Below are 27612 nucleotides of genomic sequence, written 5' to 3' on the forward strand. Positions count from 1 at the left end.
AGGTAACTTTGCCTTACAAAGTTAGACAGGCCGCAGCCACCAGGGGTAAAGCAAACAAAGAGAGAGGGGCACTACAGTATGCGGGGCAGACCACCCATACAACACTTACCAGGGCCTTGCTGGTGCCTGTGCCTGTCCCACTCGCTGCTGCCGCTGAATCCATCATGGTGTTGCCGCGCTGTATCTGGCTCCGGAATATAGGCACCAGCTCCGCTCCTTCCTCTGCGCTATTTCCGGTGGTGACACCGCACGCCTGCTTCCGGGTGCCGCCCCTTGCCGGATACCTCACTTCCGGCTGGCCGAGTTCTACTCTATCACCAAAAAGATGGCAGCGGTGTGTAGAGGTGACAAACGGGCCTAGGAGTGGCATCCATGAGCAGTACAAGCTCTGCCCGAGCTGAAGAGGGAGAAGGAGCCCACTTACCAGCCATCTCTGGATGCGGTGTGGGAGGGACGGCTCTCTGAAGAAAAAAGGTATGGTGGTGCAGGTAGCCTGGCTTCTCAGGACAGCACCTGAGAGACCTTGACTTCCCACTAGGTGTTCCCTTGCTGGAGGAAACACAAAAACGGATGAGCTGTGGGGAGAAGCCTCCTTTTAAAGTTTGGTGGAGCTGGTGTTTCCTGTTTCCGAGTGGGTGGAGCCACTCTTTCAGGTGCTGTCCTGAAAGACGTTTAGGAAATAGGAATTTTGACTTCTCTAAATTATATAACTTGGAGCACAGAACTTGTCATCTTAGTAGAGCAGAAATGGTCAAACCTTTCGCCCTCTGGACCAGAATGATCACTCCTCGACATAGAAGAAGATCAAACTTGTAAAGAGAATCTTTTTTTGTAGATTCAAAGAAACATTGGAAAGCATGAAGCAGAGGAAGGTTCAAATTCCAGCTTGCATCTGCAAGTCACCATGTTGCAGACCCAGGTGTTTGCAATCTCTCCCTGCAAAAATGTTTTGCCCCACCAGAGTGAGGACTTTAGAGGCTATGGCTTTGTAGGGAATAAGGGTTTGATCTTAGAGGCCCAAGGACTGGTTGGCAAAAAGAATGCTTCTTGGAAGGAGTGGCAGGTTTTTGAACTGTGGACTTAGCCTTTTAAGCAGGTAACAGCATACTCTTACCCACAATCGCCTTCTGGATGTAATCATCCAAAGCAACACCAAACAAAGTTTACACTTGAGAAGGTAAATGTTCTACATGGTTCTTGCAGCGTGATTCTGCTGACCAACACTTTACATGCTCATGTGTATGAACAAGACCCCTAAGCTAAGAAAATTGGAGTCCTTCAAGGCATCCACAGAGAAGCCAAGAGCACATGGAAAATTCTCCATGTGTTTAATAATTTTGGTACCACAACTTACAGCAAGACCTTAAGGCTTTGGCCCCAACTTACAGTCGCAATTACTAACTGTAAGACTGCCCCCACCAGAGCAAAGGATGCTTATTTGTCCAAGGCATCCTTTAAATACCAGAACCTTGTCCACTGGACAAGTGTCCTGCTTAGAGATTTAACTACTGGAATGAAGGTATACCTTCATTTGTTAGTGAACTCACTCACCATAGGGTACTGCTGAGCAAACCAGATTATGTGCAAAACATCAAAGATATACAGAAAAGAATTGAAGTTATGACGACTACACTGATCCAAATCTCGTAACCTTTGCAGCAGAGAACTCAGCAAGCAGTAACATTAAACTGTGTCCTTGGATGTGCAAATAAGAAACGTGTAGAAGATGCTTTTTACAAGCAAGTTCTGCAAACAAAGCTTTAAGCAACAAAATTGTGCACACACGAATAGACATGAGGGACATTCTAGAGATCTGGTGAGGTACATTCACATTCAAAACAACAAAGCTGATAGCGTCAGCTGGGATTGTTCTAGAGAGTAGGGTCCACAAAGACAGGTTCTTAGGCTTTATACATGTGCCTTATCCAGGTAACTACAAGTCTGGCAAATGGACATAATGGCTGCCAAGGACCTACAAACATAAAGAAGGCTTTTAGGAGGATTTTCAGACATCAACAAAATCCTTATAAGGAGGAAACATCCTCACTAGAGAGATTAGATAAAACATTGAATAGATAGGTCTTGACTGAAAACCTTACGAGAAAGTAAAAATCGCTCAATTTGTCTTACTAGATAAAAAAGGAACCCATCTAGGACACTAGCAAAAAGAAAAGAAAAAAATATTACATGACATGAATTGGGGGGAAGGGGGGTTATACTAAGGTAGTTCTTGTTTGTATTTCTCTGAATCCCAATGAATGAAAAAACAGTTTTATGTTTTTTAAACATTCATCTATACACATTTCAATTGTTTCTCTCCTGTTCAATAAAGTCTTTATTGACCAAGTGCTTGGTCATCTTTTATTACAGATCGGATTATGTACAGAAACAGCATCTGTTGGGAGTATGGCTTAGTGCAAAGGATATTTGTGACATCAGTTGTATAGGATGTTCCAGTATTATGACAGTGAATAGGTCTGCTTAAGGTTTTAGAAAATGAGAAACAGAGAAAGGCAAAACCATACTTTGCTAATAAACTGTCAGATGAAACAGAATCACATACGCAGCCCTAAGTATAATACATTGTAAGTATAATAATTGTAGTCAGATCAGGCTTGCTGCAGTTTCCACTCAGCCACAATCATGTCTATCGGATCCAAACAGTCCGATTCAAGAGATCGATGGAGAACAGAAAACATTCCATCTTGTCCAGTTGACTACCACGACAATTCTCCCCTAAAATTAGGTAAACCTCTACCTTCTACTCCCACTGCATTAACATGACTGCTCAAGTCATTAAAATGTTACTGCATGGTTCTTTGAAAACTAAGAAAAAACAAAAAAAAAAACCTGTGGCTAGATCATTCTGCCATCTCAGACCGATAACAAGTCCAAGATTTGATAGTTAAAACATTTTCTCATAGTACCTCTCTATGAGATGATTCCAAGTCATTGCACAGGGATTTTTCAGGACTGTCCTATTGCTACTTACCTCCCATGAAAATAAATACAATACAGCAAATAAACCATACAAAATGCATGCAGTGTGAAATGATGCAAGCCAAATTACTCATGCAAATAAACATTCAGGCAGATTTATACTTTCCAAACCTCAACACAAGCTGTCAAACGCAATCCAAATTAGAAAAACGGTTCCAAAAATAACCTGTGTAAATTAAAACTTCCAAAGCATAGCATACAGTGCCTTGCAAAAGTATTCACCCCCCTTGGCATTTTTTGTGTTTTGTTGCCTCACAACCTGGAATTAACATGGATTGTTTGAAGATTTGCATAATTTAATTTACAGAACATGCCCACAACTGAAGATATATATACCAGTGGGGACGGAAAGTATTCAGACCCCCTTAAATTTTTCACTCTTTGTTATATTGCAGCCATTTGCTAAAATCATTTAAGTTCATTTTTTTCCTCATTAATGTACACACAGCACCCCATATTGACAGAAAAACACAGAATTGTTGACATTTTTGCAGATTTATTAAAAAAGAAAAACTGAAATATCACATGGTATTCAGACCCTTTAGAAGCACCCTTTTGATCTAATACAGCCATGAGTCTTTTTGGGAAAGATAAAAAGTTTTTCACACCTGGAGATCCTCTGCCATTCCTCCTTGCAGATCCTCTCCAGTTCTGCCAGGTTGGATGGTAAATGTTGGTGGACAGCCATTTTTAGGTCTCTCCAGAGATGCTCAATTGAGTTTCGAGTCAGGGCTCTGGCTGGGCCATTCAAGAACAGTCACAGAGTTGTTGTGAAGCTACTCCTTCAATATTTTAGCTGTGTGCTTACGGTCATTGTCTTGTTGGAAGGTAAACCTTTGGCCCAGTCTGAGGTCCTGAGCACTCTGGAGAAGGTTTTTGTTCAGGATATCCCTGTACTTGGCCGCATTCATCTTTCCCTCGATTGCAACCAGTCGTCCTGTCCCTGCAGCTGAAAAACACCTCCACAGCATGATGCTGCCACCACCATGCTTCACTGTTGGGACTGTATTGGACAGGTGATGAGCAGTGCATGGTTTTCTCAACACATACCACTTAGAATTAAGGCCAAAAAGTTCTATCTTGGTCTCATCAGACCAGAGAATCTTATTTCTCACCATCTTGGAGTTCTTCAGGTGTTTTTAGCAAACTCCATGTGGGCTTTCATGTGTCTTGCACTAAGGAGAGGCTTCCATCGGGCCATTCTGCCATAAAGCCCTGACTGGTGGAGGGCTGCAGTGATGGTTGACTTTCTACAACTTTCTCCCATCTCCCAACTGCATCTCTGGAGCTCAGCCACAGTGATCTTTTGGTTCTTCTTTACCTCTCTCACCAAGGCTCTTCCCCCCCGATAGCTCAGTTTGGCCGGACGGCCAGTTCTAAGGAAGGGTTCTGTTCATCCCAAACGTCTTCCATTTAAGGATTATGGAGGCCACTGTGCTCTTAGGAACCTTGAGTGCAGCAGAAATTTTTTTGTAACCTTGGCCAGATCTGTGCCTTGCCACAATTCTGTCTCTGAGCTCTTCAGGCAGTTTCTTTGACCTCATGATTCTCATTTGCTCTGACATGCACTGTGAACTGTAAGGTCTTATATAGACAGGTGTGTGGCTTTCCTAATCAAGTCCAATCAGTATAATCAAACACAGCTGGACTCAAATGAAGGTGTAAAACCATCTCAAGGATGATCAGAAGAAATGGACAGCACTTGAGTTAAATATATGCGTGTCACAGCAAAGGGTCTGAATACTTAGGACCATGTGATATTTCAGTTTTTCTTTTTTAATAAATCTGCAAAAATGTCAACAATTCTGTGTTTTTCTGTCAATATGGGGTGCTGTGTGTACAATAATAAGGAAAAAAATGAACTTAAATGATTTTAGCAAATGGCTGCAATATGACAGAGTACAAAATTTAAGGGGGTCTGAATACTTTCCGTCCCCACTGTATATTTTTTTTATTGTGAAGCAAACAACAAATAGGACAAAATAACAGAAAAAGTCAATGTGCATAACTATTCAACCCCCTAAAGTCAATACTTTGTAGAGCCACCTTTTGCAGCTATCACAGCTCCAAGTCACTTTGGATAAGTCTCTATGAGCTTGCCACACCTTACCCGTGGGATTTTTGCCCATTCCGCCTTGCAAAACCGCTCCAGCTCCTTCAAGTTGGATGGTTTGCGCTTGTGAACAGGAATCTAAGTATGACCACAGATTTTCTATTGGATTGAGGTCTGGGCTTTGACTAGGCCATTCCAACACATTTACATGTTTCCCCTTAACCTCTTGCCGGCCAGTCGCCGCAGCTGTACTGCGGCAACATGGCTTGGCTGCGTGAATCGCTGTCATGTTACGTCGCTTCTTTTTGTGGCCACTAGGGGCGCGTGTCCGCTGCTCGCCCCCAGAGCGGAGGCGACTGCCCGGCGGTCGCGATCGCTCGTGACACAGCGAGAACCGGGATCTCTGTGTGTAAACTGAGGGGAGTAGAGACAGATCATGTGTTCATACAAAATATGAACACCGATCTCTTCCCCTAGTAAGTTTCATCCCCCCTTCAGTTAGAACATGTAGCAGGGAACACAGTTAACCCCTTGATCGTCCCCTAGTGTTAACCCCTTCATTGCCAGTGACATTGTTACAGTAATCAATGCAGTTTTATAGCACTGATCACTGTATAAATGCCAATGGTGTCAATATTGTCTGCTGTGTCCGCCATAATGTCAAAGTCATGATAAAAATCGCAGATTGCCGCCATTACTAGTAAAAAAAAATAATAAAAATGCTATAACTCTATCCCCTATTTTGTAGACGCTATAACTTTTGCGCAAGCCAATCAATATACGCTTACTGAGATTTTTATTACCAAAAATATGTAGAAGAATATATATCAGCCTAAACTGAGAAACAATTTAAAAAAAAAAAAAAGCAAAGGGGGATTTTTTTTTATAGCAAAAAGTTCAAAATAGCGTTTTTTTTTCAAAATTGTGGCTCTTTTTTTGTTTATAGCGCAAAAAATAAAAACCGCAAAGATGATCAAATACCACCAAAAGAAAGCTCTATTTGTAGGAAAAAAAAGGACAATTTTGTTTGGGTACAATGTCGCATGACCTCGCAATTGTTAGTTGCCGCGACGCAGTGCCGAATCCCCTAAAATGGCCTGATCATTCAGCAGCCAAATATTCCGGGGCTGAAGCGTTTAATCCACTCAAGTGTTGCTTTAGCAGTGTGTTTGGGGTCATTGTCCTGCTGGAAGGTGAACCTCCGTCCTAGCCTCAAATCACACACAGAGTGGTACAGGTTTTTCTCAAGAACATCTGTATTTAGCACCATCCATCTTTCCCTCAACTTTGACCAGTTTCCCAGTCCCGACTGCTGAAAAACATCCCCACAGCATGATGCTGCCACTACCATGTTTCACTGTGGGGAGGGTGTTCTTTGGGTGATGTGATGTGTTGGGTTGGGTTTGCGCCAGACATAGCGTTTTCTCTGATGGCCAAAAAGTTCAATTTAGTCTCATAAGATCAGAGCACCTTCCTCCAAACATTTTAGGAGTCTCCCATATGCCTTTTCGCAAACTCAAAACGTGCCATTTTGTTTTTGCTGAAAGTAATGGCTTTCTTCTGGCCACTCTGCCATAAAGCCCAACTCTATGGAGTGCAGGGCTTATTGTCATCCTATGTACAGATACTCCAGTCTCTGCTGTGGAACTCTGCAGCTCCTCCAGGGTTATCTTAGGTCTCTGTGCTGCCTCTCTGATTAATGCCCTCCTTGCCCGGTCCATGAGTTTTGGTGTGCGGCCCTCTCTTGGCAGGTTTGCTGCTGTGCCATGTTCTTTCCATTTGGTTATAATATATTTGATGGTGCTCCTAGGGATCATCAAAGATTTGGATTTTTTTTTTTATAACCTAACCCTGACTTGTACTTCTCAACAACATTGTCCCTTACTTGTTTGGAGAGTTCCTTGGTCTTCATGGCAGTGTTTGGTTAGTGGTGCCTCTTGCTTAGGTGTTGAAGCCTCTGGGGCCTTTCAAAAAGGTGTGTATATGTAATGACAGATCATGTGACACTTAGATTGCACACAGGTGGACATCATGTCACTAATTAAGTTACTTCTGAAGGTAATTAGTTGCACCAGAGCTTTTTATGGGCTTCATAACAAAGGGGGTGAATACATACGCACATGCCAATTATTAGTTTTTTTATTTCTGAAAAATAGTTTTATGTATATATTTTTCTAATTTTACTTCACCAACTTAGACTATTGTGTTCTGATCCATCACATAGAATTTGGATTAAAAAAAAACATTGACCTAAAGGCTGTAATGTAACAAAATAGTTAAAAAGCAAAGGCACTGTACATTTCTGTTAGTGCAAATTTAACAAAAACAGCACTTTGAGGTTTCAAAGTATAAAGCTAAAAGAAAAATATTAGTATAATAGACCTTGTGAACATCCATACTCATCCGTAATCAAGATTACTTTCAAGTTAGCAATAAAAAAGAAATGAAAATAAAGATGAATCCAATATCTACAGTTTTGTTTTTCATTCTACAATTACACGCAGGAGTATTAGGTAGAGTATATACAATATTTTAAGATTTATAATTGTTTAACTATAGAGAAATTTCAAGCATTCAAGAACATTAATACTGGAATACAAACATTGGTACGTTCATCCCAGTGGTTCTGTTATGATTTGACAGGACTGGGAAAATTATGGAATAGAACAGTGTGACGAGAAATAAAATCAGGTCCTGACAAGAAAGCAAGAAGCATAAGAGACTTACGGTAACTACTTTCGCTATCGCTGGCATTAGAGGTTACATGTTCTGAAATGCAACATAATGAGGAAAAATGAAGGACACAAACATTAGGTGGGGACAAAAGGAAAACGTAAAATATTAATGCAAAACAAAATAAGTAACTTTTTTTAGGATGAGGAAATGAATGAGAATAGCACAGTAGCTGAAAAATTATGGACTCAGGAATGAATACAATGGCCATATGATGCAATAATATAAACGATTGCATAGCACAATATATCACTTTTAGTACAGTGAATCTAGAAGAATTAAGGGCACAAGTAATGGATATTTTCTCCTTGTACATACATTTAAAAACCCATAGAGGGGCCAGGTAATGATTTATATAGGTTCATCTCATAAAATTAGATCATCATCAAAAAGTTATTTCAGTAATTCAATTGAAAAAGTGAAACTTTATATCGATGCGTTACACAGAGTGATATATTTCAAGCATTTTTTTCTTTTCTTTTAATTTTGATGATTACAGCTTACAGCTAGTGAAAACTCAAAATTCAGCATCTCAGAAAATTACTGCATAAGACCAATAAAAAAAAAAAAAAAAAAAAGAAAAAAAGATTTTTAATGGGTTATTAAAAGGAACCCTGGTCAAGTATTGAGTGCATAGTACACTGTACATGGAAATACTTTTCAGTAAGCCAACGTTTCTGTATTAAAAATCCTTTTTTATTGGTCTTATGTAATATTCGAATTTTCTGAGATACTGAATTTGGGGTATTCACTACCTGTAAGCCGTAATCATCAAAATTAAAAGAAAAATGCTGGAAATATATCACTTTGTGTGTAACGCATCAATATAAAATATATGAGTTTCACTTTTTGATTTGAATTACTGAAATAAATTAACTTTTTGATATTTTAATTTTATGAGATGCACCTGTATATTCATTTGGAAATGACATCTTTCATCCATTTAAACGTAGGACTACTACTTGTGAGATGGTGAATAGGAGGCTAAGAGCACATCACTGGAGCAACCACTTTAAGGCTGCAGAGGTACTACAGATACCTGAAAACTATCAGGTATCATGTGATATAGTGTAGTTATAGTTACTAAATCACCGCAGTGTAGTGGTAGTCATTTGCTGAATTACAAATTATGCTTGAAAGAGGAGATAGACCTCATGGCTCCTCTTCCTTTTAGCTCTTGCCTGATGGTCAGGCACAGTGAGCTTGAGGCCTCATGCACACGGGACATCTGAAAAAGTGCGTTAGTCCTGGTTCACACTTGTGCGATGTCGGAAACCTTTGAACCCACTGTGGGTTCAGGCATAGCACCCGACCCACAAGGCAGTTCACACTGCCATATGCAAACTGCTGGGAGTGTCAATACAATGTTAACGACACCCCCATTTCAGCTCGCATATCGCACTGCGAACTGACAGAACGGACATGAATTTGATCACATGGGTGTGAACACCCATGTGATCTGATTCTGTGTTTATGCCCTTATAGCATTTGAGCGCACATGCATTCTACTGGCCCAAATATTAATTTATTTTGGATACTGGAATGTATTTATGGGCAAACACTTTCTGTGCATAGCATTTAGATTTTTTTCCTGTTGAAATGCTCCTCTCAAGAATGCGCCTTTGGTGGGATTTACTTCAGCCTGTAAACGCTCCTCTTCCAAATTGTGTATAAATGGCTATGGATACAGACTTACATAAAAGGTGCTTTTACAGGCTGAAAAAAAAAAAAAAAAAAAAGCAGCTCAACACCTGTATAAGCAATGTTTTTTAAACTCTGTTTGCCTGAGCCCTGACTTTGCGTCTCTTATAGTGCACGTCATTTTTAGGGTTTACTACTCAAAGAGCAGCGTCAATATGGAGACACATGCTTACTCCCATAGTTTATACTGTCAAACTGTTGAACAACTGTTGACAAGAGAAACCTTTTCATTTTGTAATAGGTGTTGTTCATAAGTTACGCTGGTGGCAATTTTCTCCCAGCAATTATCCTTAGCAGGGAACTTGAATGGGTGTGTTCAATAAGACACTAGAAATTAGAATTATTTGTTTATGAGCATCAGATCAAATTTTATGGCAAATTACTGCAGAATACCACTTAAAGCTAAAAAAAAATAATACATGCACATTTTTTTTTTGATCTGCAAAAAGAAAAGCGCATTTTTTTTTCTTCCTAGGGAGCCTCCAAAGCATTGCACCCATGATCAGTAGATAGCAGGTGCAATCTGAGGTTCCCGCAGACTCTCAGAATATCGTCTGCCCTTAACTCACATGGGCAGGCAGTTACCCGAGAGCAGGAAGATCAGTGGACCAGGAGGACACATTGAGAACTACAAGCTGTTGGCTGCAATGGCTGAAGGTACTTGTAGGCATTAATTATCTGGAAACTGTGAATTAATGATGCAGCCATGTTGGTGGAGCCCTGCTATTTTCAAACTGACAGCGGTTGCAGGGAGAAGATCCTCAGCCCACTGTCATAGGAAGGGGTGACGGAAGAGGGGAGAGTGGGAGTGAAGGGAAGAGGGGAGAGTGGGAGTGAAGGGAAGAGGGGAGAGTGGGAGTGAAGGGAAGAGGGGAGAGTGGGAGTGAAGGGGAGAGTGAGAGTGAAGAGGGGAGAGTGGGAGTGAAGGGAAGAGGGGAGAGTGGGAGTGAAGGGAAGAGGGGAGAGTGGGAGGGAAGGGGAGAGTGGGAGAGTGGGAGGGAAGGGGAGAGTGGGAGAGTGGGAGGGAAGGGGAGAGGGGAGAGTGGGAGTGAAGGGAAGAGGGGAGAGTGGGAGTGAAGGGGAGAGTGAGAGTGAAGAGGGGAGAGTGGGAGTGAAGGGAAGAGGGGAGAGTGGGAGAATGAAGGGGAGAGTGGGAGAATGAAGGGGAGAGTGGAGAGTGGGAGTGAAGGGAAGAGGGGAGAGTGGGAGTGAAGTGAAGGGAAGAGGGGAGAGTGGGAGTGAAGTGAAGGGAAGAGGGGAGAGTGGGAGTGAAGTGAAGGGAAGAGGGGAGAGTGGGAGTGAAGTGAAGGGAAGAGGGGAGAGTGGGAGTGAAGTGAAGGGAAGAGGGGAGAGTGGGAGTGAAGTGAAGGGAAGAGTGGGAGTGAAGTGAAGGGAAGAGTGGGAGTGAAGTGAAGGGAAGAGTGGGAGTGAAGTGAAGGGAAGAGTGGGAGTGAAGTGAAGGGAAGAGTGGGAGTGAAGTGAAGGGAAGAGTGGGAGTGAAGTGAAGGGAAGAGTGGGAGTGAAGTGAAGGGAAGAGTGGGAGTGAAGTGAAGGGAAGAGTGGGAGTGAAGTGAAGGGAAGAGTGGGAGTGAAGTGAAGGGAAGAGTGGGAGTGAAGTGAAGGGAAGAGTGGGAGTGAAGTGAAGGGAAGAGTGGGAGTGAAGTGAAGGGAAGAGTGGGAGTGAAGTGAAGGGAAGAGTGGGAGTGAAGTGAAGGGAAGAGTGGGAGTGAAGTGAAGGGAAGAGTGGGAGTGAAGTGAAGGGAAGAGTGGGAGTGAAGTGAAGGGAAGAGTGGGAGTGAAGTGAAGGGAAGAGTGGGAGTGAAGTGAAGGGAAGAGTGGGAGTGAAGTGAAGGGAAGAGTGGGAGTGAAGTGAAGGGAAGAGGGGAGAGTGGGAGAATGAAGGGAAGAGGGGAGAGTGGCAGAATGAAGGGAAGAGGGGAGAGTGGGAGAATGAAGGGAAGAGGGGAGAGTGGGAGAATGAAGGGAAGAGGGGAGAGTGGGAGAATGAAGGGAAGAGGGGAGAATGAAGGGAAGAGGTGGGAGTGAAGGGAAGAGGTGGGAGTGAAGGGAAGAGGTGGGAGTAGGGGGGAATAGGTGGGGGTGGGAGTGGGAGGGAGGGGTGTTAGTGGGAGGGAAGGGTGTTAGTGGGAGGGAGGGGTGGGAGTGGGAGGGAGGGGTGGGAGTGGGAGGGAGGGGTGGGCAGTGATGAGAGGCTGCAGATGTTGGCACACACCCAGCACCCTAAAAATTAGTGGAACACGTATCATGTTCCAAAGCTGAACTTGTCCTTTTATATCAAAGTGGTTCACATACTTTTTATTGCCATGTTAAACAATAATTGCTCCTGCAGGCACTCCACACAAAACCCAAAATGTTTTCAGATCTTTGAACGCTGTTTCTACATCCTGCAGTAAATTTCCCTGACACTGAGAAATTAAATGTTTTCACAGAGTGGAGTTTCATAAAGATAAAAAAATGCAGTTTGGGAGAGACTACTGCACACATTATGCCCTGATATTCCACTGATAACTAAAGTTCTGATTGCCTTAATTTAAAGCTAACCTATCTGAATAAAAAAATGGGAACCATCACTTATCTTGTTTTTAAATGTGTAAACTGCTGTGATCCTCAATCCTACTGTACTATTCTGTGAGTCACTGACAGCAATGAGTATTTAGCAAACAGTACTGGAGGTTGGGGCTTCAAACACAAGACAGCACTGGTAGCTCCCATATTTCTACCATGCCATGCATACCTCAACAGCACTTATGCAGTGAAACAACACAGATTTACTATGCAGAAATGCACCGTCAGTTGGCTGATTTATAGATGGGGCAACAAACCAGCAAGACTGCAGTCCCTGAATGACTTTTGTTGGCAGGTATCAGACACAGGCTGGACACTGCACAAACTATAGAGTGATTTAAGTTGATGAAGGCATAGAGGGATATTTTACTTTTTAGCATAGCTGCAGTTTTAACTCACACAATACATATTTATTCACTGTTAACTTTTTACATAACAGAAGCAGGCAACCTCATCTGCAGAGAGAAATATCAAAATAAATGGGTAATTCAGGTGGTGTTTTTTCTGTCACTTACTCAGGCCTTTTGATCCCATGTCGTCAGGGATCTCCTGTAGTCCCAGAGAGCAAGCAAAAACAAAGAAATAATCACAGAAAACACTTGTCAGTAAAATATCCAAAAACGGCGCCACGGGAAAAGGCATTTCCAAGCACAGGAAGAGGTCCATAACGAACTCTGAGGTATACAACAATATTCTGAGGCATTACTAAACAAGGAATTAAGCCAATATATTGATACTCATGGCTACAGAATATCAAATGTGAAATATGAAAAGTCATTAATAATGTATGGCTTAATCCAGACCTCATCAAAGCAACATGCAGTTTTTTTCAAGGGTCATGTAGCCACCACCCTAACTTCATATTCTCTGCAAGTCCTGTTACAAATGTAAAATGCACTGTTATACAAATTGAAAACCAGTTACTGGTCTTGAAAATGCCTCATTTGCAACACCCTACTGCAAACTAGCAGACCTCTCTAGAGCTTGCCATTACATTCCACATACTTACGGTCAACATCACTGGTTTCCATCTCACTCTGGTCCTTGTTCTTGTAGAATGGGAATTTTCGGGAAAAGAGGTTCTTTTTACGCTTGTCATTGAATGACTGCTGAAGAAAAGGAAGGGGCAAAACAAAGGATGTCTAATGTCTGTGTGTACAAATGCCCCGCCCTAGCAGAAATGTGGAAGCTGACCAGAGTTTCCAAACATGCAGCTTAAAACGTAAGGCATTCCAGCAACAAATACTGAAAACAATCTGTAATGCTGAGTAAGTAGCACCTGTTGTCTAAGAATAAAATGTAAAATATATTGCCCAGTTACATGGGCATGCTTAACAAATATTGGGTCCCCAAGTTTCACAGTTATCAAAATTTACTGCCAAAATGATCAAACCTATGAACTCTCCATGGTTACTATACATAAGATGCAGGTAGCTTTAATGTGGATACAGTTTGTGGGTGGCATATGGACATATAGACCTTTTGAATGGTTTAAGAGCTATGAATGCACATTCAAGAACAGCTAAAAAAACAGCTTCATGTTAAAGTTTTTTTGTAAATCATAACGTAAAGACCATTGCGGTAATAATATGTAGTTTTTCAGATTCATAGTAGCATGTCAATTAATAAGTAATGTGCCACTTAGTGCAATATAGGTGATCTGTCCTAGGCTTACCAGCGATCAGGTGGTCTTCAGCAGCCACATGCCAAAGATTCTGTAAGACCCCTTTCACACCGAGGGCGTTTTGCAGGCGCTATAGCGTTAAAAATAGCACCTGCAATCCGCCCTTGAACAGCTGCAGCATTGTCTCCAGTGTAAAAGCCCGAGGGCTTTCACACCGGAGCGCTGCGCTGGCAGGACGGGAAAAAAAGTGCTGCCAGCAGCTTCTTTGGAGCGGTGTGTTTACCTCTCCTCCACCGCTGCTCCCCATTGAAATCAATGGGATACCGCCGGAATACCGCCGGCAAAATGCCGCTATTGTGGCGCATTTTAACCCTTTCTCGGCCGCTAGTGGGGGGTAAAAGTGCCCCGCTAGCAGCTGAAATGCGCCGCTAATCCGACGGTAAAACGGCGCTAAAAATAACGGCGTTTTACCGCCGACGCTATGGGCGGCCCGGTGTGAAAGGGCTCTTACTGACTAAAAAGTAGGCCTCTATATCCTTCCGTGAAAACAAAAACTAGAGTCTAAGTTAGGCTATTTCTAGGGTGATTTATTTACAAAGCCAATCTCTTAAAAATGTAATACATATTATAACTGCTGTTTAAGGAAAATTGCTGTGTTTTTATTATATTTCTAGACAGGAAGTAAACAAATTTGCTTTATCACTTATTGGTATAGTTTTGACTGTAATCTCTTTAGCCCCCATTCACACCAAATGTGACTTTGTAATCAAGCTACTTCAAGTGAAGTAGCACTTGATTCGATTTCAGGTGCGACTTGCCTGACATCTGTGCGACTTCATGCACAGATGTCTATATGCAAGTTGCACCTGAAAGCGCAAAAAACAGTGCAGGAGTTTTTCAAATCAATGTGGCACTTCAGTTCCATTGCCGACAATAGAGTGAGACTTGTCATGTAATTTGAAACCGTCAAAATGCATCACAAGTCGCTCCAGTGTGAACAGGGACTAAAGGAACTAGAGTACACAAAGTATTTTGTCCCATGTTGCTAGGTGCTTCCAAGTAGAGTTGTAAAGGTCAAATATGCCCATGACCCCCACAGGAAACCCAACAACCTCTAGGAAGGACACCGACTCATAAGAGCAGCTTGCCTAAGCTCAGAGCACTTTGAGATAGGAGGAATGCAGAGGGAGGGGGGACACGTCAGTCTACAGTCTCTCGGCATTCCTCTTGGGAATTTGCTCAGAGCCAAGACAAGCAGTCTTTATTATGAGTCTGTCTCCTTCCTAGCAGTTGTGGAATTTGTCAAAGAGGAAGGAGAAGGGTGGGGGTGAGGGGGAAGGATGGGTATGGGGTAGGTCAAACCTCATAACCAGACTTGGTAAGCACCTAGCAACATGGGACAAAGTGCTTCATATACTTTGTACCATAAGGTGGATAACGGTGTAAAAAATGAATGATTTAATGATCTCTTCAACTAAGGTGAACTCCATTCAGATATAAAACACTACCTTTATGGACCAGTAAAAAACTAAATCCAGCTACTGAATAGTGTCTTATTTTGCATGCTGCATCACTCTGCATAGCAGGACTGTTCATAGGCAAGATAGTTTATTTGTATTTCAAATGTGTAGCCTTTACCTTAATCACAGGTTTTTGTGGAAGTTGCTTTTGGAGGTCTGCTTCATTATTATATGAGAATTCTATAGCACCAACAGTTTGATTAGCACTTTACAACATGTGGGCAGACAGTTAGAACCTAAAAGGGAATGTTAGATTATAGAAAAGGTAATAACTGTGGGGGATGAGCTGATGGAGATAGTGAAAATACAGTTGTTAGGTGGAGGCTGGATAGGCTTCTTTGATGAAAGAGGTTTTCAGGGATTGCCTAAAAATTGACAGTTGGTGATAGCGGGACAGATTAGTGTAGGGGTATAGTATTGAAGCCAGTCTATTGGCAAGTTTGTATTCACATATACCTCTAACACGTACCTGCATCTGTTGTAGTTCACAAAGAAATACGCTTTATATCTTTACCATAAGTTTTTCAATAATGTAATTTTCTCCATTATAGCCTTCTTCATGTGTCCATTTTATGGTTGTAACATAAAAGTACACAACTGCATCACATTGAAGATCACATACTTTTTGTTCTGATAAGTTATAGCATACTTTATTGTAAGTCAGTCTCACAGTGGTAAACCAACCTATAAGCATTACAGATCGTTTCACTGGAAAGACTCAATTTTTAAACTACATGTCATGACACATGGCCCAACCATCAACAGAAAAAAAAGAACACAAGAAGCCAAAATTAATATAAATTGGCCAGTTCCAAAAATGGGTTAGTAATATTAATCTCCACCATATAAGGCATACCAGGAACAAAAATAGAGTAAATGGTTTAAACAAAAGAGGAAGAGAAGGGCAGAGGAGGGCAATAAGCACAAGCAAATGTGTATGTACTTTAAACTATGCTACCTGGCTGCTATTTTGCACACCAAGGTTAATATTTATACAACGTATAATCTATTTCTAATTTATTAGCTCAATAAATGTGTGTAAATCAGAAATTCTTATACAATAAGACAGAGGCTTATTTAATGCATTAAAGGTAGAGTGTACTGAAACTCGAAGCAACCAAATCTATAGTTTGATGTCCATTGGAATGAAAGCATATGCAGAAAAAATAAATAAATAAAAAATCTGCCTTTACAAAACCAAATTGTTGTGGCATTATCAAATGTAATATGATGACTTCAGAATGCTGGTAAATTGAAAGGCTTTGCCAAATGTGGCAATAAGCCATTTTAGCGACTTAAGCTAAAGGTGTAGTTGCCCTTCAAAAGCGCTACCATTTTTGACACAGACCAATTGGATAGGAATTGCAGACTCTGGGAAGCATGTACCTTCAACAGGGTATGCACAATCAGTTGTCATAGCTGAACACATATGAATGGCAATGCAAAACATTGTTTTCTAAAACAAAACAAACATTAAAGAGGAGCCATATTTAAGTTAAATTAGTCTAATATGCTTACTTCTTACGTTTAAAACTGAAATTTGGTACCAAATCCATTGCCTCCATCCTTCCTATAGTTAGGGCTGCTTATGAATATGCACTGGATGCAGAAGCTAAATCAGCATCTCTGTAAAAATATCCATGACCCTCCAGCATTGAGCACCCTGTGACATTAGAAATGAACTAGAACACTTAACAGATCAACAAATATGCTAATTAGTGCAAATGACTCCATGTTTTAGAATTACAAGGATCAAGAATATATATTGATATCAGTGCTGTATGAAGAGTCCACAGAGAAACCAGTTTCAGAACACACAAAAAAAATGCACTAAACATGATAACTAGAATGACTTTTAGCAATTCTAGTTACAGTTTACGCATTTTTTCCCCCATATTTCCGTGCATTCGTTTTGTGATTCAATTTTCAGTAGCTCCTCAAAGGGAAAATAAAGGGTTTTCTACAAAAAAATACTACTTTGAGCACACTTTAGAAAAACCCAAAAAGCACTTAAAGATGAATAAAAGTCTAGAGTATAAACTTATATAACAAAATTGCTTTAAAAAAAATAAAATAAAAAATATGATAGATTTCCCTTTAAGCACCCGGTCACATCAGGCCATTCTGACATGCGATTTGACATGTCAAATCGCAGCCTACTGCCGGCAACAGCACTGTCAGAATCAGTGCAACGCTGACTTATCGACGCCACACCGATTACCAAAAGTAGTTCCTACACTACTTTTGATGACTTCAGGGGCGATTTCAAAAGACATTTGTGCAGGAACCCGCAGATGTCTCCAAAATCGCTCCCGAAGTCAGACTGAAATGCGGGTTCAAAATAGTGTGAGTTCAGCTGAACTCCCACGATTTCAAACCTGCCTTCAGTGTGAACCCAGGCTAAAACTGTACAATATCCCCATGTAATTTACTAATGAGGCATAGGTGTCTACTAGCATGGTTCCCAAAGCAGGAAAAAAAAAGGTAAAATTTAGCAATTATGTCAGAATTCAAAGACTGAAGGCGTATCAGGTAAAGGCTGATTGTGACAAATAAAAGAAGAGATGCACTTTTACCATTAAGCTATTAAATAAGCCTCATGACTGAACTTCTATTTTCTCAGAAGAGAAGACAGAACACCGACAGATATACCACCAGCAATGTAAAGGTTGCGTTGCCAGTGTAACATAAGGATACGAATCATAGCTCACATCTGAGGCAGATTCCATTGTCATTTCCTCAGATGTAGGCAATAAAAAGCATAGAAAATGCCTGCTAAAACAATCATTTGGTTTTACCACATTTATCAATGCTGTGGCTTGATGCTTTCAATATACACTGGATGTACTTAATCTGTGTCTGTGATCACATAATTCATTTTTAACAATGGTAAATATATCTGCTATGTTCAGAAAATCTTTGAATTTGCCAGGTATAGTATATACTAAGATTTCTGTAAATACAAATGGCATTGTAAGATTGCTATCATTATTCTCTACAAAAGCAGGAGTTCTAGTCCTATCTTATTTCATAAACCCAATTTTTTACCCGGCCTAGATAAATAGGTAAATATGATTAAAAGCTGAGGGACAAACAACAAAAGCAGAGGAAAAGAGGGAATAATATCACAGAAAATGCAGTTCTATATCAATGGCAAGCGTATTTGTTTCAACTCATTTCATGCATTTTGGGGAGCAGTGTTAGTACACAGTGTGTGTACAAACTGTTATACATTCAAAGAACAAGGACATCACTCAGTTAATTTAGTTAAAATAGTCTGCAGTCACATATAGCATGCTGTCAAGTAACATTTTACTAAAGCAAATTAGAATATCATTTACTAAAAGTTTTAATGAAAAGAAGAATACAGAGACATTGCTGTTTATGAAACCATAACACATGCTCAGCTAGCTTGTCACAATAGGGTTTATTTACTAAAGCTAGAGAGGGCAAAATTAGTCACAAGTCTGCACAGAAACCAATCAGCTTCAAGGTTTTATTGCCAAAGCTTAATCAAGCTGTTAGAAGCGGATTGGTTTCTATGCAGAATTTTGACTAATTTTGCCCTCTCTAGCTCTAGTAATTACACTTCAATGTTTCAGTATTTAGTGGTAGGTATTCAGAATTAAATTTGACCAATTTGTTTGTTGCAGAGGTGTTACAAAAGCTAGCTTTTGGCAATTTACAATATGATTTAGAACTTTAAAATGTATAAAGATTCTTTAAAAAAATAAACTGAAAGAAAAACTGAAATCTTAGAGGAACAAGTGTTAGGTTTGGTTTAATTCCTCCCTATTCTCAACCATCAAATGAGGCTGGGTTATTATGATTTATGCAGTTTTACTATGGCTTTACCATCCTAACCATTGATGATTGCAGTTTAAGTGATACCCTTTACTAACTACCTTAAAGCAAAACTTCAGGCAATTATTTATTTTAAGTACATTTTTTTTATTCGGGAGCTGTATGCCACTTAAAGTATCACTGCCATTTTGATAATATTTATGCTTTCATTAGGGTCAGATATTACAGCTGTGGCTTTAAGTCTGACCCACTGCAGCTATGAGAGCTGAAATTCTCAAACACTGATACCACAGTGTTGGTCTGTGCCTCTTGCCTTTTCACAGATCACTTTGTAGAGTGTGAATTATTCACAGAATACAGATCATTCTATGATTGGGCAAGGGGAGAGAGGTGCTGCAAACACTGTGGCTTTGGTATATGAGACCTGCAGCTCTCATAGCCCCAAGCAAGCCAGAAAAAATGCTTGAATTTCAAGATGTAAGCCTTAGAATCTCATGATAACATGGCTTTGTTATGTATGAGTTATTAAAGCAGTAGTGCCTTTTTGGAAGCAGTTAAAACTACAGCATGCTTCAGTCAATAGAAAAGGTTTTTCAAACAATTCCAGTTGGGAGCGTTGACCTAAAGATTAATTTTAAAATGCATTTATGTAGCACTTTTTTTTATTTACACCTAATAAAAGATACATTACCACAAAGCCAATTACAACAATTTTCCAATCATCAAATGGGGAAAAATTGCATTCAACTTGGAAAGCGATAAATTACATATTAGATAATGAAATGGCTAGGTTTAGGTATTTCACACTATAACGCGCTTGGCTTAAATGAGTTACAAACTATGCATACTTCACCATTTATAAGGTTCAATGCTCCTATAACATGCACACTAGTGCAAGCAACATTTCCTTTATCCCTAGGGTCAGAATAAAGTTATTACTTTTCCACCGAGAAGAGGGATGGGTGCCAATGGATTCAAGTTATTTCCGAGCAAGAGAAAATATATTTGAGGGGAATTTATCAAAACTGGAGCAACCAGAATCTGGAGCAGCTGTACAACCAATGAGCTCCAATTTTTGATGAATGTCCCTCAATGTCTGAAAAAAAGTAGAACGTTTCATGAAATATGTAAAGATCTGTGAACTAGACAACAATGGAAATAACGGCAGGTATAAATGGCCAAAAATAAATTAATTGAAAAATCCCTCCAAAAAGTGCATTGCTTAGCTACCTATAATTCAACTTTATAAACAAGCTGGGTATATAAATGTGATAGTTATGAGGGAAATGCATATATTCCTATTGCTGCCATTTTTCTGAAAATACTAATCACCTAGCTTGTTTGAACATTAGCAGAGAAGTGAAGCAAGCAATATCTCAGTCTGCAACTTTATAAACTACTATAATTACAATAGCTGGGCCTGTTTTAAATGCACATTTTACTGAGTAAAATCTAAACAAAAATCACTAACTAAAAATCTTTATATATGACAAAAAAAAAAATTAAATCTTGAATCAGGTCAATATCAAAATGCTTGCACAGATAAATATACATGCTAACATGAGGCACACAGATTTAGAACAAATGCATGCACAGTTTGCCAGAGAGACAGATGGGAGATTGTATATGAAAAAAGTCCATGAAATATTCAAGTACTCACTCCTTTATCTCCCCGTGCTTTTGAATTAAACTTCACAGTCTTCAGCCTGGCCCGTTCCTTTTTCTCAACCCTATAAGAAGAAAAAATATTGTGTTCTGGAATTTTTAATATCCACCCACCCAAGAATATAAACACAGCTTTATGTTAATAATTTGAACATAGGTTTGCTTCAAAGAGGTATTTCTAGAAGGTCTGAGTCATGTTAATTTAGGCACCATCCAGGGTCAGGAAAACTTCCTGGCCTAAAATGCCAACTCTGAAATGACAATCGTGCAAGTCCTCATGCCTCTGTAGTTCTTGGCTGTGTTCACAAACGTCTGACACAGATTAACCTCCAGCTGCAGCCTTCAACTTATGACATGCTACAAAAAGTTTTAATGTTGCTGTCTGATCACCTGAGGAAAGGAAACTGAAGCAAAGTCCCTGAAAGTTTGGGGATGGCTATTTAAAGGCTAAGTTCACCTTTACAACAGGTTATATCCATAGTCCATATTTAGGGTGTAACATACTCCAACACCACCCCCCCCCACTTTCCAGTGACAGCAGGTGGGGGGTTCTTCTCCCCCGCAGCCTGTCACATTTAAAAATTGGCAAGGCTGTATGCTGCTCCACCTGCACAGCCACATCATCCATTCACAGCGATGAATAAACCACGTTATGTCTGCCCTTGCAGCAGGCTTGTAGTTTTCAATGGACTAAGTGTGCTGATCAGCACACTCGTAAACCATACACTCTTCCCCCAGCTTTCTAACTGAAAGCCTGCATGAAGGTATGAGCAGAATGCTGGAGGTTGAGTGTGCATGAGCCAGGCATTGCACTCGCAATACACTGATTATGGGGACAATGCTTGGCAGGCTCCTGTAGGAAAAAAAAAATATTGCACAATTTTTTATACAAAAATATGTTTATTATTGTTTTGTCTTAAAGGTGAACTTATCCTTTAAAGATACACAGTCTTGCTCTGCCCATTCAGGGCAGTGTCTTTGTATAGTGCCTACCTGCACCAGCCACACTAACTATACCAGTGCTTCTTTACTGCTCCTGCCTTCTATTGCAGCCAGTGACAACACCCAATATTTCTGGGTGGTGGGGGGGGATCATGCGACCCCCTCACGTAACAGTGCTTGAGCCTAGTTACCAATCACTATACAGGGTGATCAATTTTTTTTAATCAAATTTATTTTAATAAAATGCTTTTGGAGTAAAAAAATCTAAAGATAGCTTTCTATTTAAGATACATTAATAATTTAGTTTATTCAGCATGAAATGGAGCTTAGTTATGTAGCATGGGGCTGTATATTCTGCAATATTTACATTTTTGGTAAACTCATTCAATGAATTCAAGCTCTGCAAGCTGAGAAAACATACACTGCATTGATTCATTCACACAATCAGTAACAATGAGTTGAGATAAAACAAAGTTCAGGAATATTCCTTTATCCCATTGTTTTGCAAATCTATGTACACTACAAACTGTATGATTGAAACAGTTCTGATATTGCTGTTTTACTAACCTGACAGCTTATTATTCTAAATAGGAAATCTTCATTTTGTTTGCAAATATTAAAGATTTTAACTATCAGCAATAATAAGTCAGAGCACCTGTCATTTCAGATCCATCATTGCAGCGGGCATCCACTCACCTGCTGCCGCCACGTCCCTCACCTTGCTGTGTCACTGCCACATCACCAGCCGCCCCATTAAAGTGAATGGGACTGTCGGTGAGTCAACAGCGGGTCAGAGGAGGAGCCACTGCGAGACAGAGATGAGAGTCAAGCTGATTTAAATCGAGTCTTTTTACTAGTGATTTAAATCATGATTTAAATCAAATCCACCCTGTCACTATATCACACTACTGATCATTTTGACATGTGATTTTCATGGATTATACCATTTGCTTATGAATTTTTTAAAAGGTATGGTCACTTTGCCCAGGTTTGTAAAAAGTTTACCTTAAAGTAGAACTGAAAAGGGAAAACGCTTTTCTTTTTTTTTTTGTTTTGGAGAGAGATTAGAACATTTATCAAGTTTTAACTGCTGTCTGTGCTCCCATTAGGGAGATTCATCCTCCCAATTCGCCATGTTCACAATCATCACTGAAAGTGAAAGAAAAACACAAATTTTGGGTTGTCTTAAGAACTGTAATAGAGGGGAAATCTTCCAATAGGGAAACTAGTGTTAGTGACAACCAAGAACTCCCTCACTTTGGAGGATTTCCTCTCACATCTTGTTTGATAGAAGTGAAGGGAAATTTCCTTATTGAGACAAAGGTGACAAAAACCTGATAGGGGTTAAAACAAATTCTATACTCTATCCAAAATTAGAAAAAAAAAAGAGTTACCTTTAGTTCTACTTTAAAGATTATAACACAATCAGTGCACAGATGACTAATGCTTACCGATTAAAGACAAATGTGCCTCCTTTTTAAGAGTTTAAAATGTATGTTGGTTCGAAACAAACCAAAAAAAATAAAAAAAACAAACAAACACAGTACAGCTCTGCAATACATTCCTCTTTACTATGTTTTATTCCCTTAAAAGACCCTGCAAGTACAGGAAAAAAACTGTTGATCTGCCCATAAATGTACTCTGCCACTTTGACACTACATGCTTTTTAAAATTTCAAGACTTGTCATCAGTCCTGCCCCATTTTCTGTCCCCCCCCCCCCCCCCCCGGCTTATTGTCAAATGACAGCCGAGTGGGAGCTCTCTTGCCCTGGGTGGATGTCATTTGATGTCCTCCCAGTCACAGGCCACACTGCGGCACGACATGTCTCCAGACACAACAAATAACATCATTGTACAGGGCCGGTACCATGTGATGGCTGTGACCAATTATGACAGTTGAACACAATGACAATGAATAGCTTTAATTTATAGCCATTCATTGTGTACTATTGTATTGGTCACAGTGATCACATGGTACAGACAAAGCCAATGACAATACATCTGTATGTGATAGCTGTGGCCAATCACAGCTTTACAATAGTACACAATGAATGGCTGTCATTCAACACTATAAGCAATTTTAGCGTGTAAAAAAACAAAAAAAAAAAACCTGATCACTTCCCCAGTGTACAGTGTCACTATGGTAACACTGTACTGCTGTGCCCTGGTCACAATATGTTGAGGAAAAAAAAAAGTGAAAACAATTATACTGTCACCAGTGTCCCGGATTAATGCCACTCCAGTCATATGGCGACGCTGTAATGCTCTGTGACAGTATGTAAAACAATTGTGAAAAAGAAATTTTATTTAATTTCTTTGTTTTCCAAAAAATGGTGACAAAAAATTCAACGTCAAAATTTACCATGCCTCTAACCAAATATCTAGGTCTACTTTCCAATAAGGGGTCATTTGGGGGGTGTATTTGTACGGTTCTGGCATTTTAGACCCTCAAGAAATAAGATAGGCAGTTAGTGCATCAGGACTGATAGATTTGCTTCTATATATACACATCATAGTTTGTAGACTTTATAACTTTCCTACAGACTATTATACCATGGCTTGATTATTCTTACCAAAGAAATGTAGCATAATACATTTTGGCCTAAAATTTATGGAGAAAGATTTTTTTGTTGGAAAAATTTTATAACAGAAATGAAGAAATATGCTTTTTTTAAAAAATTTAAAATTATAATAATTTTATTTAGCAAAAAATAAAAAACCCAGTGGTGATTAAATACCACCAAAAGAAAACGGTCTCAATAAATTATAAAAATTAGATTTGTGTACAATGTTGCATGACTGAGGATTGTCAAAAGTCTGACAGCACTGAAATCTGCTGAAAATCGGGGTCGGCAGGAAGGGGGTAAATGTGTCCAGTATTGAGCTGGTTAAAGTACTGAATCCCTTTCAATTACCCTCATGTCCACAGCAGAGGGACTTAATGTTCTGTAGTGCTATATAAAAAAATGGAGGACTCCATAAAATAAGGCCCCTTTCACACTGGGGCGGTGGCGGTAAAACAGCGCTATATTTATTCGGCCGATAGCGGTTTTAACCCCCCGCTGGCGGCCAAAAAAAGGTTAAAACCCCTCGTATAGCGCGGCTATAGCCGCGGTATTACCGCGGTATAGCCGCGCTGTCCCATTGATTTCAATGGGCAGGAGCGGTTTAGGAGCGGTGAATACACCGCTCCTTCACCGCTCCAAAGAAGCGGCTGACAGGAGATTTTTTTCTTCTCCTGCCAGCGCACCGCTTCAGTGTGAAAGCCCTCGGGCTTTCACACTGAACAAACGGCGGAGGCTGTTTAGGGGCGGTTTGCAGGCGCTATTTTTAGCGCAATAACGCCTGCAAACCGCCCCAGTGTGAAAGGGGTCTTACACTTAAGTGTGAACAGAACTCAGGGCAGATTTGAAAATTTGATAGGATTAATATGCACGCTTTTTGTACTTACCAGATAAAACAAAAATGACTGCAATGGTAAAATTAACAGGCCAAAAGGGAGCAAATAAGTAGTTCACCGAGATTGCACAAAACTACTTTTGCTGGAATATTTAATACAGGAAAATAACGGGAAAAAAAATCTAGCTTTTTTGATGTATGACGCAATTTACAACTTTACCTCAGGCCTTTATACTCACAAATTTATTACTTAAACTCTTAAAAAAGAATTACAAAAGCACACAAGAAAATATAAAGTCTGTGCTGTACCTGCGCTTGCTAGGAATGACGCCAATCTCCTCACTCTCCCCATCTGCAGTGACTTGCCGTGCTTGCCACCATTCATCATCGGAAGCATTGACCACATGCAGAATGTCACCAAACTTGAAATTAAGTCCTTGGCTGGGAAGGCCACTGTCTTTAGTTCTGTCATAATCAAACAGTGCTCTAAATAATAAACAAAAGTTCATTAACAAAGGAAAACACTCAAGGCACACAGTAATCTACAGCAACTTTTAGAAACAACAAATCACAATTTACATAAACTAATAAAAGCTAATTTGGTATTGGCAGCACATTGTGAAAGCACATCACTGTTTCTGGGTCTATACTAAAAGGAAAACTATTTTACCGAAAAAAAATGCCAAGCATCTTTATAGGGATGGGGAAGTGTGACCACTTATAGTGAGGGAAAAAAGTATTTGATCCCCTGCTGATTTTGTACGTTTGCCCACTGACAAAGAAATGATCAGTCTATAAATTTAATGGTAGGTTTATTTTAACAGTGAGAGACAGAACAAAAATATCCAGAAAAACGCATTTAAAAAAAGTTATAAATTGATTTGCATTTTAATGAGTGGAATAAGTATTTGGTCCCCTATCAAACAGCAAGATTGTTACCTGTATAGAAGACACCTGGGAGCCAAACTGAGATTAGGATCGCTCTCTTAAAGGGAGTGCTCCTAATCTCAGCTTGTTACCTGTATAAAAGACACCTGTCCGCAGAAGCCAAAAACACCATGGCCAAAAACAAAGAACTGTCCAAGAATGTCAGGGACAAGATTGTAGAAATACACAAGGCTGGAATGGGCTCCAAGACCATCGTCAAGCAGCTTGGTGAGAGGGTGACAATAGTTGGTGCGATTATTTGCAAATGGAAGAAACACAAAATAACTGTCAATCTCCCTCGGTCTAGGGCTCCATGCAAGATCTCACCTCGTGGAGTTTTAATGATGAGAACAGTAATGAATCAGCCCAGAACTACACAGGGAGAATCTTGTCAATGATCTCAAAGCAGCTGGGACCATAGTCACCAAGAAAACAATTGGTAACACACTAAGTCATGAAGGACTGAAATCTTGCAGTGCCACAAGGTCCCCCTGCTCAAGAAAGCACATATACAGGCCCATCTGAAGTTTGCTAATGAACATCTGAATGATTCAGAGGAGAAATGGGTAAAAGTGTTGTGGTTAGATGCGACCAAAATTGACCTCTTTGGCATCAACTTAGCTCGCTGTGTTTGGAGGAGGAGGAGGAATGCTGCCTACGACCCCAAGAACACCATCAAACATGGAGGTGGAAACATTATGCGTTGGGGGTGTTTTTCTGGGGGACAGGACAACTTCACTGCATCAAAGGGACGATGGACGGGGAAATCTAGGGTGAAAAAATCCTTCCCTCAGCCAGGGCATTGAAAATGAGTCGTGGATGGGTATTCCAGCATGAAAATGCCTCAAAACACAAAGAAGTGGCTCAAAAAGAAGCACATTAAGGTCCTGGAGTGGCATAGCCAGTCTCCAGGATTAAGGTCTTAAAGAATATGTAGATGGAGCTGAAGGTTTGAATTACCAAACGTCAAGACTCGAAACCTTAATGACTTGGAGAGGACCTGCAAAGAGGTCCCTCCTGAGATGTGTGCAAACCTGTTAGCCAACTACAAGAAACGTCTGACCTCTGATTGCAAACAGGGGTTTTGCCACCAAATACTAAGTCATATTTTGCAAAGGGGTCAAATACTTATTTCAATCATTAAAATGCAAATCTATTAACAACTGTTTTGAAATGCTTTTTTCTGGATTTTGTTATTATGTCTCTCACTGTTAACCACTTCAGCCCTGGAAGGATATACCCCCTTAATGGCCAGACCATTTTTTGCGATACAGCACTGCGTCACTTTAACTGACAATTGCACAGGCATGCAATGTTGTACCTAAACAAAATGTATGTCCTTTTCTCCCCAGAAATAGAGCTTTCTTTTGGTGGCATTTGATCACCTCTGCGGTTTTTATTTTGTGCGCTATAAACAAAAATAGCGACAAATTTGGAAAAAAAAAAAAAAAAAAAAGTTACTTTCTGCTATAATACACATCCAAAAAAAAAATGTAAAAAGTAGGATTTTTTTTACCGCTTTGCTGTAAAATCCTTTTCTTGGAGTACATCATGGGACACAGAGCCTTAAGTAATTATTTGATGGGTTATGGCCACCTTCAGTGTTGACACTGGTATACCCAATCAAGGAAGTTCACTCCTTATATAACCCCTCCTCC

The 27612-nt window shown here is 40.2% G+C and overlaps 1 protein-coding gene across 5 annotated transcripts in view; it reads right to left on the reverse strand.

Moving 5' to 3' along the window:
- The window catches only part of DLG1 (discs large MAGUK scaffold protein 1), a gene marked incomplete in the record, with an annotated part of 511316 nt that overhangs the window by 46391 nt on the left and 437313 nt on the right, over positions 1–27612 (reverse strand). For 2 of the 5 annotated variants that reach the window (XM_073626326.1, XM_073626329.1), the window contains 5 exon segments: positions 7436–7471; positions 7781–7822; positions 12589–12622; positions 20682–20751; positions 25337–25513. In XM_073626326.1, the coding sequence (XP_073482427.1) occupies positions 7436–7471; positions 7781–7822; positions 12589–12622; positions 20682–20751; positions 25337–25513 (359 nt within the window). 5 annotated transcript variants of the gene reach the window in all.

Source organism: Aquarana catesbeiana, linkage group LG04 (assembly GCF_042186555.1).
Source record: "Aquarana catesbeiana isolate 2022-GZ linkage group LG04, ASM4218655v1, whole genome shotgun sequence".
Classification (NCBI taxonomy): domain Eukaryota; kingdom Metazoa; phylum Chordata; class Amphibia; order Anura; family Ranidae; genus Aquarana; species Aquarana catesbeiana.